Source organism: Microchirus variegatus, assembly GCF_963457635.1.
Source record: "Microchirus variegatus genome assembly, chromosome: 17".
In the NCBI taxonomy this organism is placed as follows: Eukaryota; Metazoa; Chordata; class Actinopteri; order Pleuronectiformes; family Soleidae; genus Microchirus; species Microchirus variegatus.
The window spans coordinates 17,097,483-17,119,318 of NC_139818.1; the positions used below are offsets into that span (position 1 = coordinate 17,097,483).

Consider the following 21,836-nt stretch of genomic DNA (forward strand, 5'->3'; position numbering starts at 1 on the left):
AGGTGAACCACTTATGTTTTGGTTTTGTTGCTTTATAAACCGTTTAACTGCTTCTTGAAATACTTATTTTCTTTCAGCTGATTAATCATTTAGTGAACATTTTCACAGTTGTACTATTGTGTTACTGTGCAGGGACAAAAATATATCCTGGTTTCATATGTAACAGTCGACAAATATACGCTATAATATCCCTAACAAATACTGTTTAGACAAAATGCTGGATCTATTTTGACACCAGTGTGGCATCTGTTACTGAGCTCTTAAAACAAGAGCCATAAAATAGCTTTTAAGTGGACAAAGTTGTTTGTTTACCTTGTTGACAGAGAGCTGGCCAAACGAGGTTCTTTCAGATGTGATCCTACACCGTCATGCTTGCAAGTTCCCCACTCCTCAGTCTCTTGGTTCCTCCTCAGGTGTTCACGAACAGGTGCAGCATCTCTTCCTCTCTGCCTCTGCTCCCTGACCTTGTCGTTGCATACAGCATTCTAGTAGCACACACCCTCCTCCACACACACACTCAAACACACACACACCTAAAGACCGCCCAGCTGAGAATATGTCGCAACCACGTGATTTCAGACAGACCTTCCTTCAGAACCAGCTTCAGTCAGGCCAGGTTCCTGGCAGTAATTTGAATTTGAAGGTTGAGCAGCTGAAAAACAAAACCTAAATGACCTTTGCCAGTGTCACTTTGGAAACCAAGCCTTCTTTTAATTGTCATTTTAGATTCATGTTATCTTTAAGCTTCCAGCTCCAAGTCGGTGTAATCACTTTTTGTTGGACAAAAGAAGTCAGAGGTGAGACGACTGTAGACTTTGCAAGATCATCTCAATTATATGAGAGTCCAAAGTGTTTTGCATGAGTTCTGCAAAATCACAGACGCTTACTTTGCAAGTTTAGTGACCATTCAAATTACCTGGGATCCCTTGAGAGGCCCTGTGTCTGCTTCTGCTGGGGTTTAATGGCTGTGCTGAGCTGCTTAGCTAATATCAAACTTGGGGAATTTTTGTTATTTGTTATCAGTAACAGATCTGAACATCTTTTCCAAAACTGGCTGCTGGTACAGTGGACTGTAACAAAGTGAAAGTACACAGTTCAGGTTCACTTGAACTTTGTTTGAATAGTTTCATTCTATATTAGTTTGTAATATCTATGTATCAATATATCTAATTACATTTTAAATGGCTTTATTAGCATGGGAAACATACATTTACACTGCCAAAGCAAGTGTACAAAAATAAATTGTGACAAAATAATGACAATATATAATATAATATATAATAAATATATAAGTATGTAAAGAGGACAATAAAATGATATATATATATATAAAAATGTATATAAAATGTCTGTCGATCTATCTATCTATCTATCTATCTATCTATCTATCTATCTATCTATCTATCTATCTATCTATCTATCTATCTATCTATCTGTTTGTCTGTCATGGGCTAAGCTTTAAATAAGCAACATCGCCCTCTGTAGACGATTTCTATAATTGCATCACCCATATTGACCACTCAGCTTCGGCCGTTAGTAAACTGAATCGTGATTGGTCACTGGCGTTAACTACGCAACACTGCCTGCGTTTACTGGTTTTCCTTCTTGTGACGTGTCGTAAACACAGGAACCACTACGTCAAGATTAATGTCCGTATGCTGTTGGTTGGATATGCACTTTTTTAATGAACCTCATTCAACATGAAGCCATAAACTAAAAGAAGCACTTGCCATTTTGCGTCATACGGTGAAGCGATAATGGAGGTAAGCTGGATAATTCCGGTTTCGTATCAACCTGTTAGCCAACGTTAGCTTGTTGTCACAGTGAGGAGCCAAGTTAGATGGAAAAATAAGTAGCACTTGTTTGTGTGCGAAGCTAAGTTAAAGATAACGTTTTTCTGTCAAGCTCTTATGACGTAACAATTTGTACAAGGATATAACGTTTATTTCTAATGCACTTGGTTTTTCTTGGAGAATAAGTAATGCATTGTAAGTCACTCATGATTTGTAATGTGTTCTCACTTCCAACAGAATATTCAAAACCTTCCCATTGACATTCAGACCAGCAAGCTTCTGGGTAAGGCAAAATACACTATGAGGAAACGGACTGTTTGTTTTTATTCAACATCCAAAATATCCAAAAATATCCCCTTATTTTGATGTTTGACGTTGCATTACACAGCTGCCACATGTCTGGCTAATAAGGCAGCTATATGAAGGTGTCCAGGTGTTCCTAATAAAGTGATTGAACAAATAGATACAAAACAAGTGCAGAATAGATGATGCACACACTTTGTAAAATCTTTCTTTTTGATTTTCTTTTAATACAAATGTTAGTCATTCTCTTAATAACAAAGTATCTAGCCATTAGCTAGGAGAGGACAAATGTGTATTTTTTTGTGCAGGTGTAAATACAACTTTTGATTGAATTTGTGAACCCACTAACATCATATGAACTACTGTGTCCACAGACTGGCTGCTGGATCGACGTCACTGTAATGTCAAGTGGCAAAATGCAGTGAAAACAATCCGAGAGAAGATCAATGTTGCCATCCAGGACATGCCAGAGAACAAGGAGATTACACAGCTTCTGTCTGGTTCCTGTACGTCCCTCATATGCCCAGACTGTCATTAATCAAAACTAATAGTTTGTTTTTTATCAAACAGAAATTAGCAGTTTTGAAGATATTTCCAGAATCATCAGTGACTTCATTTAACAACTGAAAATATACAAACCAATTTGTTCTACACAAAAACATGTTGTCTTATGTTTCCCATTACATTTACATATAAAAAGATAAGCACCTTCCAGGTCAAACTGCAATTTAGGAAACACCATGAAAATCTTTTGCAAGACAACAGATAGAAAGAATATTTTAAACCTATTGGGGATTCTTTGAGGACTTGAAATCAAACATTTTTGTGTTGTTAAATGATCTTGTAAAATTATTTTTGTTTAAATATTATCAGACAAACAGAAGCTTAGCATTTGCACTGGGCCAGGTCACTTTGTAGGTTTATCCCTCAACTGTAGTAATTCAGAATGTTTTAATTGTATTTCATATGCAAGTAATAATCCAATATTTTGTTTTGGTTCATTGATAGATATTCACTACTTCCACTGCTTGAGGATAGTTGAGTTATTGAAGGGAACAGAGGCTTCCTCCAAGAACATCTTTGGCAGATATTCATCTCAAAGGATGAAGGTGAGAAGAAGCTAACAAGTGTTTGTTGTCTGTCACACAGCATGCCACTCCTTATCAAGGTGGTCTGAACAAAAATGAAACTAAGCAATCTCAAGATCTGGATTAGAATTGTGTTTTTTTTTGATTATACAGGACTGGCAGGAGATTGTGACCCTTTATGAGGCAGATAATATCTACTTGGGTAAGTCAATATCATGTGACAATAAAGGAAACCTAAATATGCCAACATGTAAATTAGACTTATCATTTCTTTCTCAACTCCACAGTTGTGATCTACACATTATTTTTGCATAATTGTCATTATATGATACAGAGAAATTGCATTCATCTAGTTGAACAAAGTAACTGAATGTACAAAATTATGTAATAACTTTTTTTAAAAAGTGAATGTCTGTGTGCCCAGCGGAGGTGGCCAGCTTGCTGATTCGCAATGTGAGCTATGAAGGGCCGGCTCTGAGGAAGCAGCTGGCCAGAGCCCAGCAGCTACAGCAGGAGCTGAGCAGGCGGGAAGTCGAGTGCCAGAGCTCAGCTGCAGATCTGAGGGAACGATACTATGTTGCCTGCAAACAGTATGGCATCAAAGTGAGTGCAAACATATGTACACTAGCAGGGAAATATGTGGAAATGCATTCACTGCAATATCATACATTTTGGTAGCTGAAATACATTAAACAGACAAAAGTATTTGGACAATGCTATGCTTCCAACTTTGTGGCAACAGTTTGAAGAAGACCCTTTTCTAAGTAAACACTAAAAAGACATGATTTGACGAGTTTGGTGCTGTTATAGCTGCAAAAGGGGGACCTGCTCCATATTAAAGTACTGTATTTGAATGTTGTCATTGCAGTGCTGTGGTCTAAATTTTGTCCATTTAGTGTATATAAGTCACATGCTGATTGATCAGATTTTACTTTTTCTTCTGCCAGGGAGAAAATGTGGCTCGTGAGCTTCAGGCCCTGGTTAAAGACTTACCTTCAGTTCTTGAGGAAGTCGGGAAGGATGCAGCAAAATTAGAAGCGCAAATCCAGCTTTATATTGCTTTCACAAACTTCGTATGCAACTGGTGAGTATATAATTAAAAAGGCATCTATTTTTCTGTCTCTCTACAATTCTATTTCCTTTATTTTATCTGGCTTACACTGAGAGGTTCAGTCTTGCATGAAATAATTGCTTTTTTATTTAACAAACATTGATTAAAATTTTAATTCTTAGTGTAAATCATGAAGAAAATTGTGTACACTGTATAACCATGGGAATGTTTTTTTTTTATTTCCTTCTGGGTTGTTTATGTAATTTCACCTCCCCTGTTACTCTCAGGTCTGATCCAGTCTTGCCTGTTCTGACATTTACCCAGAAGAGAGGAAACACAACCTTTTATGAGTGGAGAACAGGGAATGTGCCCACTGTGGTTGAGAGGCCAGTTGGGGAGGATGTTTCTCCTGAGACACTCGCTGAGGATATGGTTAGTTTTACTGTACATTACATTAAGCATTCATTTGGGTCATAATTACAATAACATACTGTGTTAGATCCAAGGTCCCTTTTTGGTATGTTATTGATCCCTGTAGGGAAATTCCTCTGCATTTAACCCACCATCCCAAATTTAATTTAAATTGAAATGTTTGTAACTTTAAACTTTTCTTACTTATATAAGATATATATATTATAAGATATATATATAATATTTTTTTTATTATATTCATAATACTTTCCTGTTTTTTGTTGTTATCAAATCTGCTTTAGATTGACTGGGGCGACTTTGGCAAAGGAGCAGATGCTGTGGATTCTGCCATCACTGTTGAGGATGATATAGACTGGGGTATCAGTCTGGAGCCAAATTCTGAGGTATGAGACACCTCATATTTTTGATGTTATATACATTGTCATTGTTGACCTTTATATTATTTAAATATGTATACATGACGATAAATTAAGAACAGCATCTTCAAAAAGAAACTCCCTATCAACCAGTGTTATTTACTTTAATTACAGAAAAAAAATATGGGCAATTTAATTCACATATACACACACAAGTGCAAAAAAAGATCTACATGATTGCAGAAAGTAGACATTATTCTACAAAGTGCAGAGAGTGGTATCTTTTGTTGATAATGTGGGGGTGGAAGGGGCAGTGGTTTGTGGCTGTTAAGTAGTCTTATGGTGTGGGGGTAGAAGCTATCTTTCAGCCTTGATGTCCTACATTTCGCTCTACTGTATCGTCTGCCTGAGGGCAGGCGTGTTAAGGGGTGGTGTGGGGTCTTTCATGATATTGTGGCCCTTTTGAGGTTAATTTGTTTGGGTCTTTGTATGTCTGAGAAAAATGTTAACTACTACCCAAGTATGTTAATATCTGTTTCCCTCAACAGGACACTGGTGCAGGCACCATTAATTGGGGTGACAGTGAAGCAGCTCCCTTAGAAATCGAAATTCTAGATGTGGGCACAGGCTGTGAGTATTTAAAAAAAATCACTTCATTATGCCTCCAGTTAAACTTTTTTGTGTTCAGCTGTTGAATTTCTGTTTGCTAAAAATGAGTGCATCACCTTTTAGGTCCTGAGGGTGTGGCAAGAGGAGAGGATGCTTTAAGTTTGCTGGAAAACTCTCAGTCCCGCAGTCAGTTCATTGATGAGCTCATGGAGGTAAGGAGTATACAAATGTTTTTTTCCCAAATTCTGTTCAGCCCTAGTTTTTACATCCATCCTACGTTATCAGTGTACAGGGGTAAACTCACCCAGGATTAACTGAGCATCTCTATGTCACCTACCCAGAACCAAACATTATGCTAGATTCATTCCAGATGCATGTGCCTCAATGTCTGCATTGATAAGCACCTCCTTTTCATTAAGGCACTTGTTAACTAGTTATTGAATAACACATGCTCGTATTTGAATGACAGATTAGTATATTTATCCCAAAAAAAGTGACAGTGGTTTTATATGTTTGCGTAGCTGGAAGTGTTCCTAACCCAGCGCATCAGCGAGATGGGAGAAGAGGGAGATGTGGTGTCTATTAGCCAGTTCCAGCTGGCTCCTTCTGTCATCCAAGGCCAGACCCATGAGCACATCCAGAAGATGCTGGCTGAAGTGCAGGACCTTTTGGGCAGGCTCACCACTCTCCGCATGCAGCATCTGTTCATGATCCAGGCCTCGCCTCGGTACGCTGCAGTCACTCACCGATGTTCATGGCATCAAGTTTTAAACATTCGTCATTGTGCATAACTTCTCAGTAAATTTAACAATGCAGAAATATAGCATGCACAGTTAGGGCAAAAACATTGCGTAACTCCTCAATGTGACACATGTATGTTTTGTCATTATTATTTATATAAAATGTGTGTTCTTAGGTATGTTGAACGTGTGTCAGAGATGCTGAGACAGAAGCTGAAGCAGGCAGACATTTTGGTTCTGAAGGGTGCTACAATGGCCGAGAAGAGGCAGGAAGCCCTAGAGGAGCAGTCGAGACTGGAGCCTCGTGTCGACCTGCTGGCAGGGTGCACCCGAGAACTCCAAAAACTGGTATTGGATTACTGTTTTAATGTATATGTTCACAGGATAAATCTTAAAGAGTTTAGCAAATGTGAGGCGGTAGACTTAGATTCTACAAATGTCAGCCACAGTTAATTACATTTTGGACAATAACAGTTGAGGATCAGATAGAATATATGCAAACAAAATGATAATTAACAGTATATGTTATACCCTTGCTATTATAGCTAACTGTGAACTTTGTTTTTTACAGATTGAAGAAGACATTTCAAAGCGATACCACAACAGGCCTGTCAATCTGATGGGCGTTAATATATAGTGAGCTTCTCAGACACTCACAAGAAATATTTTGTCATGAGCTACAAGGAGAAATAAAGGTGGAATTTAAGGTTAAGTCTTTGTGTTACATACATTTTCTTTAATTAAAATAGCATTTGACATTTTACAAATCATATAAAGTTTTTCAATAGAATGACGTGGAAGAAAAAGAGTCTGGAGAAGAGAGAGGAGCAGAAATTGATAAATATCTTAAAAGACAAAAAAACAAACGAAAGATAACAGGAGCTGTTACAAGATGTTTGGTATAACCCATAAAACAACCTCATCACCAACCTCCAAGTATTTATAATGAATAAAAGCAAAAATCAAAAACCACACATGCATTTTTTTGCATATATTTCTGTTATTTCCTAATAATTTCCTCAAGCTTTTTATTTTTATTTTAAAGACCCATGTAGCTTTCAACAGGCAAAACAAGAGTAAATGTGTATTAGTCCTGTTTTCCTTATCTGAGTCTGGATAAGGATGTTGTATTCTCAACATATTGGGATATGTGTTAGTGCAAGTATAGGGGATAAATAAAAAAAAATATAGCCACATTTACAGTGATGTTGATCAATGTACATTACAGAGAGGAGACAACTTTCCTCTACTTTTACATCTCTGCATGTAGTTGTGAACTTCAACAGACTACACAAATTAGTTCGATTAAAATATATAAATTAGAAAGTAACAGTAAATGGCCTTTATTGTTGCGTTTAATAGTGTATCCTGTATGTTAAGAACAGCTGATGAAAGCTTGCTACTAGAATATTCTACGCATGCCCAGTGTGGAAGCGTGTTTTGGTGTCAAGCGGCGCAGCTAGGCTAGCCGGGCCAGCTAGCAAATCTGCAAGTCACGGTGGGCCATTTGCTGAGGAAAGGCTGAATGTGACAGCATTGTGGAAGTGTTCATGAAACGGGGTTTTATTACAGGTCTTCTCGTATTGCGCATTCTGGGGCATGAAGAAACAATCCATACGTAAGTATCATATTAAAAGCTTTACAATTAACTATTGCGTTACAAAACGAAGCATGTCACAGCAGTGATTAGAGGCATTGGTCAGCATTTGCAGATCCAGGCGTTTATGAACATGGTTTGTGTGTGGGTGATTGGATGAGGGTGTTGTTTTAACTTACTTTTCAAAGTAGCTTAAATTGTTACGGTAGTTAGCCACAAACAAGCTAATGGGGCTAGCGCTGTATAAATGCCTCGAGTTCCAATAGTAATTCGGTTTTCCGTAAGGTCCCGCCCATGCTGTATTTCTATTGGCTGGCGCTTGCTGGAGTCATGTGTCGTCATCGCGTTTGATGTTTGCGAATGGCTAATTTGACTGTCAGTCATCTTTTTACAACTTGTTGCCAGGGAGATTGTTTGATGCTAGTAGAGGTACCTGTCACTTTGTAGATGAAAGCGAGATGCAAGTTTTATTTGCCAATAAAGGCGACACGTCTTATCACTGACGACGAGGCTGTGATACGTGTGAAATGCCTGCAACCGGGTTCTCAAACACATGAAAGAACCTAGAGCTCACGGCGTAACCGGCGGAGAAGAGGGAGGGACCCGTTCTCGCCACCTTACGTTGTCGACGGTGCGTGTGCAAGCCAGCCCAGCGAGCTTTCTCGACTCCCTCATTCACCTTCAGCAGCGCCCACAAGAAGTAGCCGTCCTGTCAAGGGTGGGGAGATGCCTGCTCAAGCTGTGTGGTCGTCACGTCTGCTCTGCTGAATTTCCAGTAATGAAACGGCATTGCGCTGGTGCGAGTCGACATCACTTGACTATACTTGGGAGGATGGAGTGGTTGCAGTTGGCTAGCTAGTCCCGATTCTTCCCTAATTGTATCATCCATGTGCTTGATGCAGTTTTAGGTAGGAAAAGACTTCCTGTGTGTGTCTGAAAGCTGCGTGGTTGTTGTGTACAAATGTCGTTTGCAGTTGAGCAATAAAAAAAAATGTAATTTCTCACTTTTGCTAGGAGTGGGAGGATGAAATCCTGATGAAGAACACAGCTGTGAGCACTGACTGGACTCGGGTAGAAGTGGAAACCAAGCCTTGGAATCCTATATGCATTTTAAACATACACAACCCCGGTGAACACCCTGTCCCCTTTGTGACTTTAACCCACTTTTTATGTTCATGTATCCTCCTTCCTCGTTAAGTACAGAAGTCTTGACCCAAGGAACTTGGCCCCATTTTTGTTTTTTGTTTTTCCTTTCACCTTTTGTTCCTTTGTAAAGAAATGCTTTACCTGAAAAAGTACTTCACAGAGGGCCTGATTCAGTTCACCATCCTTCTGAGTCTGATCGGGGTGCGAGTGGACGTTGACAGCTATTTCAGCAATCAGTTTCCCCCACTGAGAGAGATCATCCTGGGCCCTAGCTCAGCCTACACCCAGACTCAGTTTCACAACCTGCGCAACACGCTGGACGGCTATGGCATCCATCCAAAGAGTGTGGACCTGGACCATTTCTTCACCACTAGACGGCTGTTAAACCAGGTGCGGCAGCTGGATCGCCTTTCTGTGCCCAGTACTGAGCTCAATACCTGGCTTGTGCATCGTGACTCTGAGACGGTGGTGTCCGCCAGCAGCCAGTCCAGCCCCAGCATCACCCTGGACAATGGGGCCGGCCTAGAGGACGTAAACAACCCTGACGCCAACCCGGCCATGAGGGGAGGAAGTGGAGCACCTGAATCCACATACAACCTGAACACGGCGGACAGCAGCCTGGGTGCTGTGGCTCTAGAGGGCAACCAGGAGCAGGGAAGCAGGGATGGCAACGACGACCTCACAAAAGAGGTACTGCACCTGGGGAGCATCTACCTCAAGGAGGAGGCTAAGACCTCCTTTTTTGTTACATTTGCTCAAAGTTAATGTTGTCAAAGATCAGAAATTAGGTTTGGAAATGAGTTGTTACTTGATAGCTGAGTTTTAGTGGCCTGAATTGTGACAATTACTCCTTTGGATAAACATCTTATTCAGACACGTCCAGACATGTCTTCATTTAAGACACATTAGGAGATTAATTGATCAATTATATTGTTTTCTGTAAGTGCTTTAATCACAATTTTGGCCAAATCAGCATAAAATACAAATTATAAAGCCAAATCACATGTTGATATCTTCCCTGGTCCACACCCCTGGTCTTTCTATCCGTGACGGATATTTTTAGTCGAACCACTTGAGTCACATTTACTACAGCTGTGATTCTGCCACATTTAAAGTTGTCATCTGAGTGCGATGTTTAAATTTACAGCAAGGAGACATTTTCCTTTATGTGCTCTCTCAAAGCAGCAAGTATAGCTATTCAATGTTTTATCTTGCATTTTATCTTGTTCCTTTTTAATCCATGCAGTAGTTTATTATGGTTGGTGATAATTCTTTTTATTTTAATATTTTCTAACTTCATAGGAAAGCTCTATCAATAGATCAGGGGTCACACCGATATATCTTTCTGATCACATGATAACCACCATGCCAAAGTGTTTATGTCATGGTTGCATCATCTGACCAGTTTTCTGTTACATGATCTGCCTTGTTCTCATTCCAAAATCACCCATCAGATCATCAGATAAGATCGCCCAACGATGTTAAATTTAATTTACCTATTGTCACAATATGATTTTACATTGTCTACAAAGTTATTAAAGTAACATTTCTCTGCACAGGGCCATTTTTCAATGGTTGCTATATGTTTTTCTAGGACATTGACTTGATTGACATCCTATGGCGACAGGACATTGACCTTGGTGCGGGAAGGGAAGTGTTCAACTACAGCAACCGTCAGAAAGAGAGTGAGGAGGAGAAGCCCAACGTACAGGAGAACAAAGACAGGAATGAGGAACAAGAGAGCTGGAGGAATGGAGTCAACCTACAGGGGCCTCAGCCAGTAGATGGAGAGACTGGAGAGAGTATTCCCGAGCAGGTTTGTAGACTTGTCTAATGTGATCTTTTTTAAATATCTGTATTTTATTGTTTGTACAGCACAGCGTTTTTAAACTGTTATTTAAATAAAGCCTTTCTCACTGAGTTAATAGAATCTCATGTCCAGTGTTGTGTCCAGTGGAAGGTGGGTGAACAGTATGTGCCTTGATACTTGATTAATGGTAGCTGGGAGCTGATAGCTGGCTCCAGGTCCTCTACTGACTTCACAGGAAAAAAGTGTTACTAAATTGTAATGATTAAAAAAGGGTGGCTAAGTGTTTAAAATCTGGTTTCAAATCGTGTAAAATTCAGCAACAGTCTCTGCTCTGAAAAGCTTGGGTGTGTCCACTGGAGGAGCCAGCCACACACACACACATATATATATATATATATATACACACACACACGCATATATGCCTTAGTAGGAACTACATGCTTCACTACCAAACTGCCTTATCTGTAGGCGGTTTCTCTACAGTAAATGTAGAGAAGTGACTTTCACCATTTTGGCTGCAGTTGTCTGTGTCTGTTAATTTAAAGAAGTATTTTTTCTTGTTCTTGTTCTGCATTTTATTTTATTATTTCTTTTACAAATTTTTGAATAAAACGCCTTGAATAGAATTTTGTGCTAGGGTTGTGACTGGCACTGTTGCCTTGCAACAAAACCCGACCCGGAGTTCCCGTGTGTGGGCTTTCTCCACTTGGACTTAGACCACAGCAAGGTTATTATAGTTACCGAAAATTAACAAAATAACAACTAAACTGGAAAAAACATTTAACGTTAATTGAAACCAAAAAAAAAAAAAAAAAAACATAATTTACTGAAACTGAATTGTGTGTTAACAAAACTAAAACTAACTAAAATTGTAGCAAAAATGTGCTCAATTTTCGTCATTGTAAATCAATTACATAGATAATCCTTTTGGGTTCATATTAAAGTGTATTTATTTTTTCTCTGCTGGCAATTTTGTTGTATTTTCATTCTTTAATAAAATGTTTTTAATTTGTTTTTGTTTGCAATGTGATTATAAAATTATCATTATCGATAAATGCAATAAGGCTATTAAGCCTGTGCAAGTTTAACATAACATTTGTTATATAGTTAATTGGGTTGCGTCAGTTCATCTAAGTGAATTAACCCTTTAGTCTAGGGGTTTATTTGTTTTTTTAATTTAGCTCATGTTTTTCCTCAGAGAGATAGAGACTTGTGACTCACAAGCAATGTGATCTGTCTCACGAGGGTTATTTCATATTATTTATGTTATGTTCATGTGTGTCTTTTGTCTGTTGGCTATTTGATTTTTACCTGGCACACTGACTGCATCCAACTTCAGCTGTATTATGCACATTTTGCACTTCAGGCTAATTTCTTGTCGACTGTTATATTTGATTCAGAGATGGTTGCTGATTTGTCCTAATACATTTTTAAAATGGCGTCTTTTGTTGGGTTTTTATGACACAATACTTATTATGACCTTTTTGAATCTTGCACTTGGCAAATACTCCAAAACTGAACTAAACAAAGCATTTGCAAATAATAAAACCTAGCAAATCCGCTCTTAAAACCAATGAAAACAAACTAGTTAGAGCTCCATCTATTTTTATTTTCATAATCGTTAGTTGCAGTTGATCAGTGTTTGTCAAACCTGGAAATAATGAGGTTCAAACCGATTAATCGGTTATTAAAATAGTTGACGATTCATTTAGTAATTGATTAATAATCGATTAATTGACTATTTGCTTCAGCCATAGAACTGATTTAAAAACAAATAGTCAAAACAAAATTAATAATAACCTTGGACCACAGTCCAAAAACATGCAGAGGTTAATGAGGACAATTGACTGTGAGTGGTTGTTAATGTTTGAGTGTTGGCCCTGTGATGGACTGGTGATGTGTCCACTGTATATTCTACCTTTTGCATGGACGCCAAAGATTCTTTGCATGTATTTGAATCCAGCAAAGACCTATTTTTTCGATACAAAGATATCTTAGTTGTAGCTTGCAACACAAAGGCCGTAGTGTTAAAAGCAGGTGCATTTACTCGCAAGTGAATAGCTGATAAAATGGCACTGAGGTTTTTTTATTATTATTATTGTTAGAGCATTTTAGGGGAATTTATGCTAACTAAGGCTACGGCGTGTCAGAGCAGAACATTGTCATAATGTGTGGAGGAGAATCGATACATTTGCTGTATGTGAATTTCAACATCCTCGAAATAAAAACACAGGAATCTCTCAGACCCCTAGTGATGCACATACTATGATTATGTCTGATCGTCTGAGTTCGTTTGTCTGTTAGTAACTCTCAAAGTCACGGGCGGATTTGGATGACATTTTCAGGAAATGTCCACAATGGGACCAGAAACAAGTGATTAAATTTTGGGCGTGATCCGTAGACGCCATCACTGGTTACTGGAACACTCGCTGTCTGACCCGGCAGGGGTTATTTTGTGGGCACTGAGCTGCCTTGGCAGAGGTCTGTGCTCTCCGAGTGCTTCTCTCGTTAGATGTTTGTTGTAGCAAATTTTGCCTGTTTTTTTATAAAGCAGGCTTTTTACGAAAAACATTTAGATAAATTCTAATGGTGATGTTTTAATTAAGTATTTAACGAGGATTGTTTCGTGCTGACCTGAAAGCAGAAATTGAATTTACAGGACATATAGTAGAAGGTTTCCCCAAAATAGCTCCTCTGTCTTTATAAGTGTATCGATGTAGTATAGCCACTATACATTATACAACTGATGTATTGTTGTAGCTGCTCCTATATAAAAAGTTTAAGTATAATGTACACAGCATTTCTCCTCCCAATATGTTATTCTGGAACATCCTCTTTTATATCTGTATGTATATGCAATCATATACATGCAGTCTTTGGAGGATGCTTTTATGTATATTATAAAAAAAACAGCATGACTTAACTAGTGTGTTTTCTAATCGTCTTCCATATTTCTGCGTTATTTTGTAGGTTGTATTTTAAAAAGAATAAAATACTGTTAGTACATAATGGCTGCAAGTGAACACAATTCAAACTAAAAACAACTTCACCTTAATATAACTCGGATAATATTAATACACAACATTTGTGTTTTTATTTAGCTCCCAGGTCTTGGCTCACAGACTTCACTGTCTCTACAAGAATGTTTGAGGCTACTGGAGGCCACCTTCCCATTTGGAGAAGAATCAGAGGTTAGAACGTAAAATTAGCCGTTTATTGTAAAGGGTGACATTACTAAAAAAAAAAAAAAAAAAAACATTTACGGGGCAAAAAAAACAACAACAGTGAAGTTATTAGTGTGTTTATTCACGTGAAGTTTTTTTTCAGTTTCCAGCCCCGGCTGTCACCAGAGAAATAGCGGTTTCCAGCGAAGAAGTTCCTTCGACATCTCAGGGCCTTCCTCTGGCACCATCACTGCCCCCAGCAGAGCCACAGTTGGACCTTGAGCAGCAGTGGCAAGACATCATGGCCATCATGGAGCTGCAAGTATGTGCCTTCTTTTTCTATTCAAATCTTGTGTACAAACATCTCAAATGAAATACTGAATTAATAATATACATGTATTTAAACTCGTAATAATTTCACAATACGTGTCGATTTCACTAATCTACATCTTCCTGTTTGAAGGCAATGGAAGTGAGCAACAGTTCGCTCCCCAGCAACTCCACCAGTGATAGTGGGACAGCTGAGTCGAGCCCATCGGGAAACTTCGGAATACCTAATCGCTCAATGCCAATAAACCAGGATGTCAGCCTTCACCAGGCCTCCCTCCCCAGCTGCAGCCAAGACTTTACCCAGATTTTCACCCCCCAGTTGGACCCTGTCAGCATCACACCAAGAACCACTATGGTCAGACTCTCCTCCACCAACTCCACCAACATCAACTCCACATTTGGATCCACTAACTTGACTGGGATCTTATTCCCACCACACGTAAACAGTTCCAGTACCAATGTCACATCCACGCCTATCCTGCCCGATCCATTTAGCACCTTGTTGGAAGAGTCCATGCTTGACGAAATTAGCTTGTTGGACCTCGCCATGGAGGAGGGCTTCAGCCAGGCCCAAGCTTCCCAGTTGGAAGAAGAGCTCGATTCGGATTCTGGTCTTTCCCTCGACTCGAGCCACAGCCCAGCCTCGCCAAGCAGCTCCGAGACGTCCTGCTCCTCTGCAGCTTCATCCTCCTCAACATCTGCAACGTTCTCAGAGGAAGGAGCCGTGGGATACAGCACTGACTCGGAGGTAGCCACCGCGGAGACGGAAGAAGGTGCTGTTGGTGGTCACCAGCCTGGGTACAGTAAACTCTGTCGTATGAGCTATCAGGACCCTTCCCAGTTCCACGGCCTGCCTCAGCTCGACAGCATCAGCCACAATCACACTTACAACCTGCCGCTTTCCTCTGCGTTCGCGGAGCACCCAGAGCTCGCCATATCAGCCGGGAAGAAAACTGTCCGCGACAAGCAGAGCTCAAAGCTTCAGCCTGCTCACGACTTTTACGACAAGCACGCCAGCCGCGACGAACGCCGAGCCCGGTCCATGAAAATTCCCTTCTCCAATGAAAAGATCATCAACCTGCCTGTTGAAGAGTTCAACGAGCTCCTTGCCAAGCACCACCTGAGTGAACCTCAGCTCGCTCTCATCCGCGACATCCGCAGGCGTGGCAAGAACAAAATGGCGGCCCAGAACTGCCGCAAACGCAAACTGGACGCCATCATAAACCTGGAGCAGGGCGTCCAAGACCTGAGGCGCGACAAGGCCCGTCTACTGAAAGAGAAGATGGAGTTCATTCGCTCCATCCGGCAGATGAAGCAGAAAATGCAAAGTCTGTACCAGGAGGTGTTCACTCAGCTACGAGATGAGGAGGGCCGGCCCTATTCTCCCGCCGAGTACTCGCTCCAGTACAGCACTGATGGCAGCGTGCTAATCATGCCCCGCAGCCTGAGCGCGGCTGCTGAGCAGAACCGTAAGCCAGAGAAAAAACAGAAAGACAAAAAGAAGTGAGGGGGGACAAACTGCTCTTTATTCTATCACTTTGCTAAATCAGTAAGAAAGATTTCTGCAGATGCAAGAGAGATGTCCTTTTTTTTCCCTTTCAGAAGATTATGGTGAGTAGAAGAATGGCATTGTTGACTTCTCTTCCTGCATTAGTTTCTCCCTTTTCATTCTGTTCCTCCATTTATTTTCCTGGAAAAAACTTCGAAACAGAAGTAGCTCTTCATTTGAGGGCGTACGTTGTTTAGACGGGGGAGGGAGACGATAAGCGAGGAAGATGAGGATTTAAAAAGGACATAAAATGAGCTATTAGAAAAAAAGTTTTAGCTGCTCTTGATCCTTTTGCACCAAACCACTGAGGATGGAGAGTGTTTGTAGTTTAAAAGAAGAAAAGTGTGAGGAAAAGAACTGTCGTCAAGGATGGTTGGAGTACCTATGCACTGAAGGTTTTAAAGGACTAACAGATTACATCCCACCCTGGAGACTTTTAGTGATTTTCATAGTCACTGAAGCTTTTAAGTTGCATCTTCAGGCGAAGAACAGCATCAATGGTTGGAGTTAAGATACCAAAGGTTTTATGAGGCTTGATCTCGATACATCTTAAATGCTTACACGCCACACTCTAATGCTGAGGGTTTGCATCACAGATTCCAGTGTTTGAGTCAGATAGAGAGTGGCATCCAAGTCCAGAGGCCCTCAAGAAAGTTGGCTTTGATATGTGGGAGGTGGATGTTGAGACGAGACAAGTCGGAGGCTGTGTTCTCGGGTTGGCCATTGCTTACAAAGAGGCCTTGAGGTGAAAGTCCTACAAGAGGGGAGGCGATGGATGTTTTAGAGAGGAGGCACACTGTGTTGCAAAAATGTATCAAGTTTCTTATAAATTATACATAGCACTGTAATTTGTCTTTAAAAGGCTTGGCTGTATGCATTTTGCCGTGTCTATCGCTAGTCCTTTTGCCGCAGGTTTAAATATGAGAGCTGCGTTAAGGAAGGCTCTCGGTAACTGTTCATAATCTGTAGTATAAGCAAGGTTATAGGTCCAGACACATCTGCTTCTACATAAATCTACATCCTCTAAGTTGATTTAAAAAAGGTTGACGCACACACACACACACACACACACACTGCCTGTGATCAACATAAAGAAAAGTCCAAGATATTGTGATGAGCCCGGAATTCCAGAGAGTACTGTGTGATCACCACCAACTCTAGGCTGTTGGACATTAAATCAAGGGATTTGGTTTTGCCCAATTTTGAGCATTCGCTTGAAAACGGGCTTAGTTACTGCTGTGGTGTAGCGATATCTCCCTTCTAAGGAAAACGTATTTGCCAATGATAGCCAACTGAAAGCCACTTGAGGCAATTTGTAACTGCTGTAAAGCAAGTCCTTTTGTGTTTATAACAAAGTGAGCCGAGTTGTTGTGTGAGATAAGTTATTTGAATGTGTGAAAATGACAGTGAGCGTTGTGGCCACTTTGAGTTGAATGCCTTTTATTTCACTATTTCATTATCTACACTTTAAAAAAGGTTTTTGAGAACTGAGGGGGAAAATGTTCTCAAAGTAGAAGTGCTATTACTTGTCTATTTGAATGAAGTTTGTCAGTATATATGTTACATTACCCTCTGTAAAAGAAAAAAAAAGCAGGTCACTTGTTGCAATTGATAGGAATCAGGCTAGAATATTTATGAGGCAAAACAGGAAATAAGAGGATGTCCAAAACATTGTTTTTTTGAAAGGAGAAATGTTTTCATTATATGTGATTTTCAGGCATGAAACTCTGGTTAACATTCACTTCAGTGTAACCCAGTACAACACCAACTATTTAATAATGCTACTACTTAGTGCACTGTTTTTGTCTGTCTTGTTATGTAAATATTTTCATGTTTGTTTGTCACGATTTATGAGATTTGTCAAATGTCTCCATTAGTTTCACCCTCTGCTTTGAGTTTGGATGTAGTTCCTTGTTTTGAGATATTTGCTGGCAATCAAATATTGTTTTTATTGATTAATAAAGTGTCTTTATTTTCACCCGTGACTCTTGTGTTCCAGTTGTCATGACTGGTATTTTGTGCTCGGTCCAGATAACTCTGGCAAAAAAAAAACATTTAAATGTAAAAATCTGACTTAAATCACACATTTTTGTGACCATTTTTGTTGACCAAACATTGGCTGATTAACAGATAATAACCCCATCTTATTAAAAACGATAACAGCACAGTAACAAAAAGTGGTTTATTTTCAGAAAGATACAAGCAAGACACAACGAAAAACACCACAAATATAACTAGTGAACAAATGAAATCACTGAAGAGACTTCAAAACCGTACAACAAACAAGTCTTAAGGAAACAGCTAAGATGAGCACAGTTTTGTCCTCAAATGCACCGATGAATTAAAAAAAATGGCACGTTAATGAAATAAAATCATCACCTCACTGATACAATATCTTAGCAAGATGACCGAGCACTGGAACATCGCTATGTTAAAATCATGTTGACTTCGCCGGATGACTCCACAACTGTAAAGTAACACCATCTGTTCGTTCAAATGGAAAGAGTTGTCGAGAAAAACCTGAACCTTATGTACATTTAGAAAGTAAAAGTAGAATCAGATGAGTGATAGTACACCAAATGACTCTGATGGTGTCTTGCTTGTCTCTGCCGCACACTGCCCACCCCTCAAAAATCCAGTTGAAAGAATGATGAAACTCTTGTTTGCCTTTTTTACCCTGTGTTAGATTTTGTCCTCCTTTTTCTCATCTTCAGTGGGATATGAGTGCCAAGTGAGTCTCTCTTCATAGAACGTTATGACAACCTGCGGACATTTCAGGTTAGCCTCCTTTGCCGGCACCAGGTCGGCCTCGTCTGAGTTTTTCCTGTTAAAAGAAACTATAATTAGTTGTATAATTTTAGAACACACCAATAAGAGCGAGGCCACAATAATATTTGCGAGTATAACAAATGTAGACCACACCCTGAAAGTGTATGTAAATGAAACATTTGTTACTGAAGTGTACTTCCTGTTGCCAGCAGGTGGCGCAATTACCTAAAAAGAGGGTTAAAGAACAGAGCCGCAAACATTATTTTGGCCACTAGCATGGTTGCCGTGGTAACCTGTAGATCAACGTTAAGTGAGGGGTGGCATCTGTCTGGGCAGAAGCCGGCCGCATGGCTAGTGGGAACACAAAATGTGAAGATGTGTTTTCAACTATGATTTCCTTAAAATCGCCCTAAATTTCATCAGATCCCAATTTTCACAGGTCCTGATGTGAACACCAAGTTGGCAAACGTCCTCAAAGGTGCGCTCCAAGATGGGAAAAAAGAATAATCAGAGCAGATTCACCAGCTGCTGCTCGGGCCCTAAAAAGACAATTACACTGACGCGCATCTGGTCTGCAGACGTGGTTAATGGCACATTCAACATCCAGAACGTTAATGTGCTGTAAGATTCGCACAAACCATTTCATGAGGAACATGAGTTCTCCCGTGGAATCTGTGGCACCGATGATCCTCTCTGGATCCAAACCCCGAGCAAAGCCCCTTAGCTTCTCTGTCTGAGGATCAGGGAACAAAAAACAACCTTGAGCCATTGCAAAACAACACATTTGAAAGCAAAGTATCTGCAGTTTCTATATTTCTATGGCTACTGTTGGCTAGGATCTGAACTTGAATGAAATAGTACAAGGTTTCGTCTGTATTTTATTGAGAAATATTGTCTTTGTGTGGGTGCCACATCCGTCGTGCCGATGATTGTATGAGTGTAAACTGGTCTGTGAATTGTCAAGTCCTGAATTATGCTGGATTTTTTACGGACACAAGTCTGCCATTGCACGGTATCTGGATTTTTGGATTCAGTCAGGTAGTTTTGTTAATGTTTTTATTATTATTATTGGGTGTGTGACGATTGGGTGATGGAGGAGGAGGGAACTATCTTGACTGATTCCAAAGTAAGTCATTTCTTTATGGCGCAGAGAGATCAGAAGCCAAAAGCTTCTTACCATCATGAGGTTTAAGTTTTACCTGAACGACAATAACACCTATTTCAATTCTTCTTCTACCCCATCTTATTATGACTGCTCTGTGTCTTATCAGTGTTTCTTGGCTGTCCAGAAAAATGCAGAAAAACAGTCTGGAATACTATCTTGTTTCGTATCATGGGCTAATGGCACCATAGTGAACAAAGGAAAAGTGTTTTGTCAGACTTGGTATTTATCAGACTTAGATTACGGTACAGACTCAGGGGGCCCTGAAACACTACATCCTGATATCTTCCCTAATCCCTACTTGTTTAAAATGATGATCTTTGTTGGTCCTGTTTCTTTGAGGAGGCATATGTCTAATATTAAAATTAATAATGAAAATAAATCGACGTAAGACCAGTATAATAACATCACCACCTTTTATAACCATTTGCTTTACGACATAAAGGTGTGAGAACCACATAAAAAAAAAGAAAACAAATAAAGATGTGGGGACTCACGTCGTCTTTTTTCTTCTTTGATTTACTCTCATCTCCTTCCGCATCTCCAGCTCCCTTTCGCTTTCCTTCATGTGCTGATTTCTGGGACTGCAGAAATTCTGCGATCAAGTCTGGACAGTCCAAATTATCGTCTGGCTCCCACGTGTTGTCTTCACTGCAGAGATCGGTACAAGAAAACGCAGTATTTACTTCATAATTGAGTCATCAGTTAAATATTATAATAGTCGATTCTATTCATCGTTATCAGCGACGCACAATATCTGAGTGGAAAAAGTGACATAGCCACAATATGCCAGAACTAATAAAACATCTGTAAATACAATTATAATATCTCGGCAAATGTACTCACTCAGAGAAGCCTTTCCACTTGAGAAGGTACTCGACCCTCCCTTTCACCACTCGCCGATTCAGAACCTTTTCCACCACGTACTCCTCCTCCTCCTCCTCTTCCTCAGCCACATCATCTGCCTTCTTGTCCTTCTTCTCGACGGAAGTCATTTTGCTCTCTGGTGGGTAATAAACAGAAGTGATGAGCAGCTAGTTCCTGTTCCTGAGACCTTGAAACTGAAAACTCTTATTGCCCACTGGTGCTTTGATTCACTGGCAAAGTAAACATGTTCACATTTATTTGGGACGTGTTTCTCTGTATGCTTGACAAATGAATGGGGGGAAAAAATCATCAAACATTTATTGTGACATACAATACTTTATCCATTCTTTGATTCTTGACACACACCTTACCGCACATTGACAAGATATATACGACACAGAATAAATGTTAGAAAGTAATATTGTTTTAAACCTTCTGTAACAGTGGGACCATCGTTAGAGGGTTCTGTAGTCAGGCTCATGCTCATCAGGTAGACCTGGAGACCAGCAGGTTCCTGGTCCAAGTCAAGATTGTTGCATGATGGAAGCGCGTGGGAATCAATGTGGTAGAGAGGAGAAAACAGCATTGGAGAATGGGATTTTGTTGAAAAGATGCATGGGTGACAATGAGAGGCAAATGCAGATTACCAGCAATCCATGTCTTATTTGATGTTTTGTGAATTCATCTGTTGTTCTAGCTGATCTATGGTGTTATAAAACACCAAACACTTCAGAAAAATATTACATGGTTCACTTTACAGTCCAAATGCTTCAATATTCAGTATTGAGTTTGTGATAAGATATAACAAAGAAAGGCAGGGAATCATCTCATCTGAACAGCAGTTTTACCCTTGTTTGCTTGATTGATCATCAGCTGATTGATTAATCCACAAACTACTCTAATTTTGTCTCAACTAACTTCTATTATAACAACAATGCCAAATCTGCATCGCCCATGACCCATGTATCTTATGACATGGTGTAAACTCATAGGATCTTTTATTTTCTTTAAGGGGGAGTGGGGTGGGAGTGTTACACATGTCACTGAGGTAAACTGAAGCTAAACTTCAA

At 39.8% G+C, this 21,836-nt stretch overlaps 3 protein-coding genes across 5 annotated transcripts; 2 read left to right on the top strand and 1 right to left on the bottom strand.

The window, feature by feature from the left end:
- Positions 1-1,623: 1,623 nt before the first annotated feature.
- On the top strand, positions 1,624-7,285 carry cdk5rap3 (CDK5 regulatory subunit associated protein 3). Its single transcript, XM_083904189.1, has 14 exons — positions 1,624-1,763; positions 2,031-2,076; positions 2,471-2,602; positions 3,105-3,205; positions 3,338-3,386; positions 3,609-3,787; positions 4,132-4,268; positions 4,523-4,667; positions 4,949-5,050; positions 5,572-5,653; positions 5,756-5,844; positions 6,154-6,359; positions 6,549-6,720; positions 6,944-7,285. Exons 1-14 carry the CDS (start codon positions 1,758-1,760, stop codon positions 7,007-7,009), a joined length of 1,512 nt encoding a protein of 503 aa, XP_083760315.1. The 5' UTR covers positions 1,624-1,757; the 3' UTR covers positions 7,010-7,285.
- Positions 7,286-7,850: 565 nt separating this feature from the next.
- nfe2l1b (nfe2 like bZIP transcription factor 1b) lies at positions 7,851-17,940 on the top strand. Of its 2 annotated transcripts, XM_083903900.1 has the most exons (6): positions 7,851-7,990; positions 8,984-9,805; positions 10,710-10,931; positions 14,027-14,116; positions 14,253-14,411; positions 14,553-17,940. In XM_083903900.1, the coding sequence occupies exons 2-6, from the start codon at positions 9,248-9,250 to the stop codon at positions 15,924-15,926; spliced, it is 2,403 nt and encodes an 800-aa protein (XP_083760026.1). In that variant the 5' UTR covers positions 7,851-7,990; positions 8,984-9,247; the 3' UTR covers positions 15,927-17,940. The 2 variants fall into 2 exon arrangements, with proteins under 2 accessions (XP_083760026.1, XP_083760027.1); XM_083903901.1 differs by lacking the exon at positions 14,027-14,116.
- A 710-nt stretch (positions 17,941-18,650) lies between these two features.
- cbx1b (chromobox homolog 1b (HP1 beta homolog Drosophila)) lies at positions 18,651-21,253 on the bottom strand (the record flags this gene model as incomplete). Of its 2 annotated transcripts, none has more annotated exons than XM_083904120.1 (5): positions 18,651-18,792; positions 19,376-19,470; positions 20,397-20,550; positions 20,746-20,902; positions 21,199-21,253. In XM_083904120.1, the coding sequence occupies 5 exons, from the start codon at positions 21,251-21,253 to the stop codon at positions 18,651-18,653; spliced, it is 603 nt and encodes a 200-aa protein (XP_083760246.1). The 2 variants fall into 2 exon arrangements, with proteins under 2 accessions (XP_083760246.1, XP_083760245.1); XM_083904119.1 differs by having other exon boundaries at positions 20,746-20,933; positions 21,209-21,247.
- Between the last annotated feature and the right edge of the window lie 583 nt (positions 21,254-21,836).

Coding starts and splice junctions, on each gene's coding strand:
- cdk5rap3 (XM_083904189.1), top strand. Junction 3,387..3,608: donor GGCAGATAATATCTACTTGG/GTAAGTCAATAT, acceptor CTGTGTGCCCAG/CGGAGGTGGCCAGCTTGCTG. Junction 5,845..6,153: donor TCATTGATGAGCTCATGGAG/GTAAGGAGTATA, acceptor ATGTTTGCGTAG/CTGGAAGTGTTCCTAACCCA.
- nfe2l1b (XM_083903900.1), top strand. CDS start 9,248: ATGCTTTACCTGAAAAAGTACTTCACAGAGGGCCTGATTCAGTTCACC. Junction 9,806..10,709: donor ACGACGACCTCACAAAAGAG/GTACTGCACCTG, acceptor ATGTTTTTCTAG/GACATTGACTTGATTGACAT. Junction 14,412..14,552: donor TGGCCATCATGGAGCTGCAA/GTATGTGCCTTC, acceptor TCCTGTTTGAAG/GCAATGGAAGTGAGCAACAG.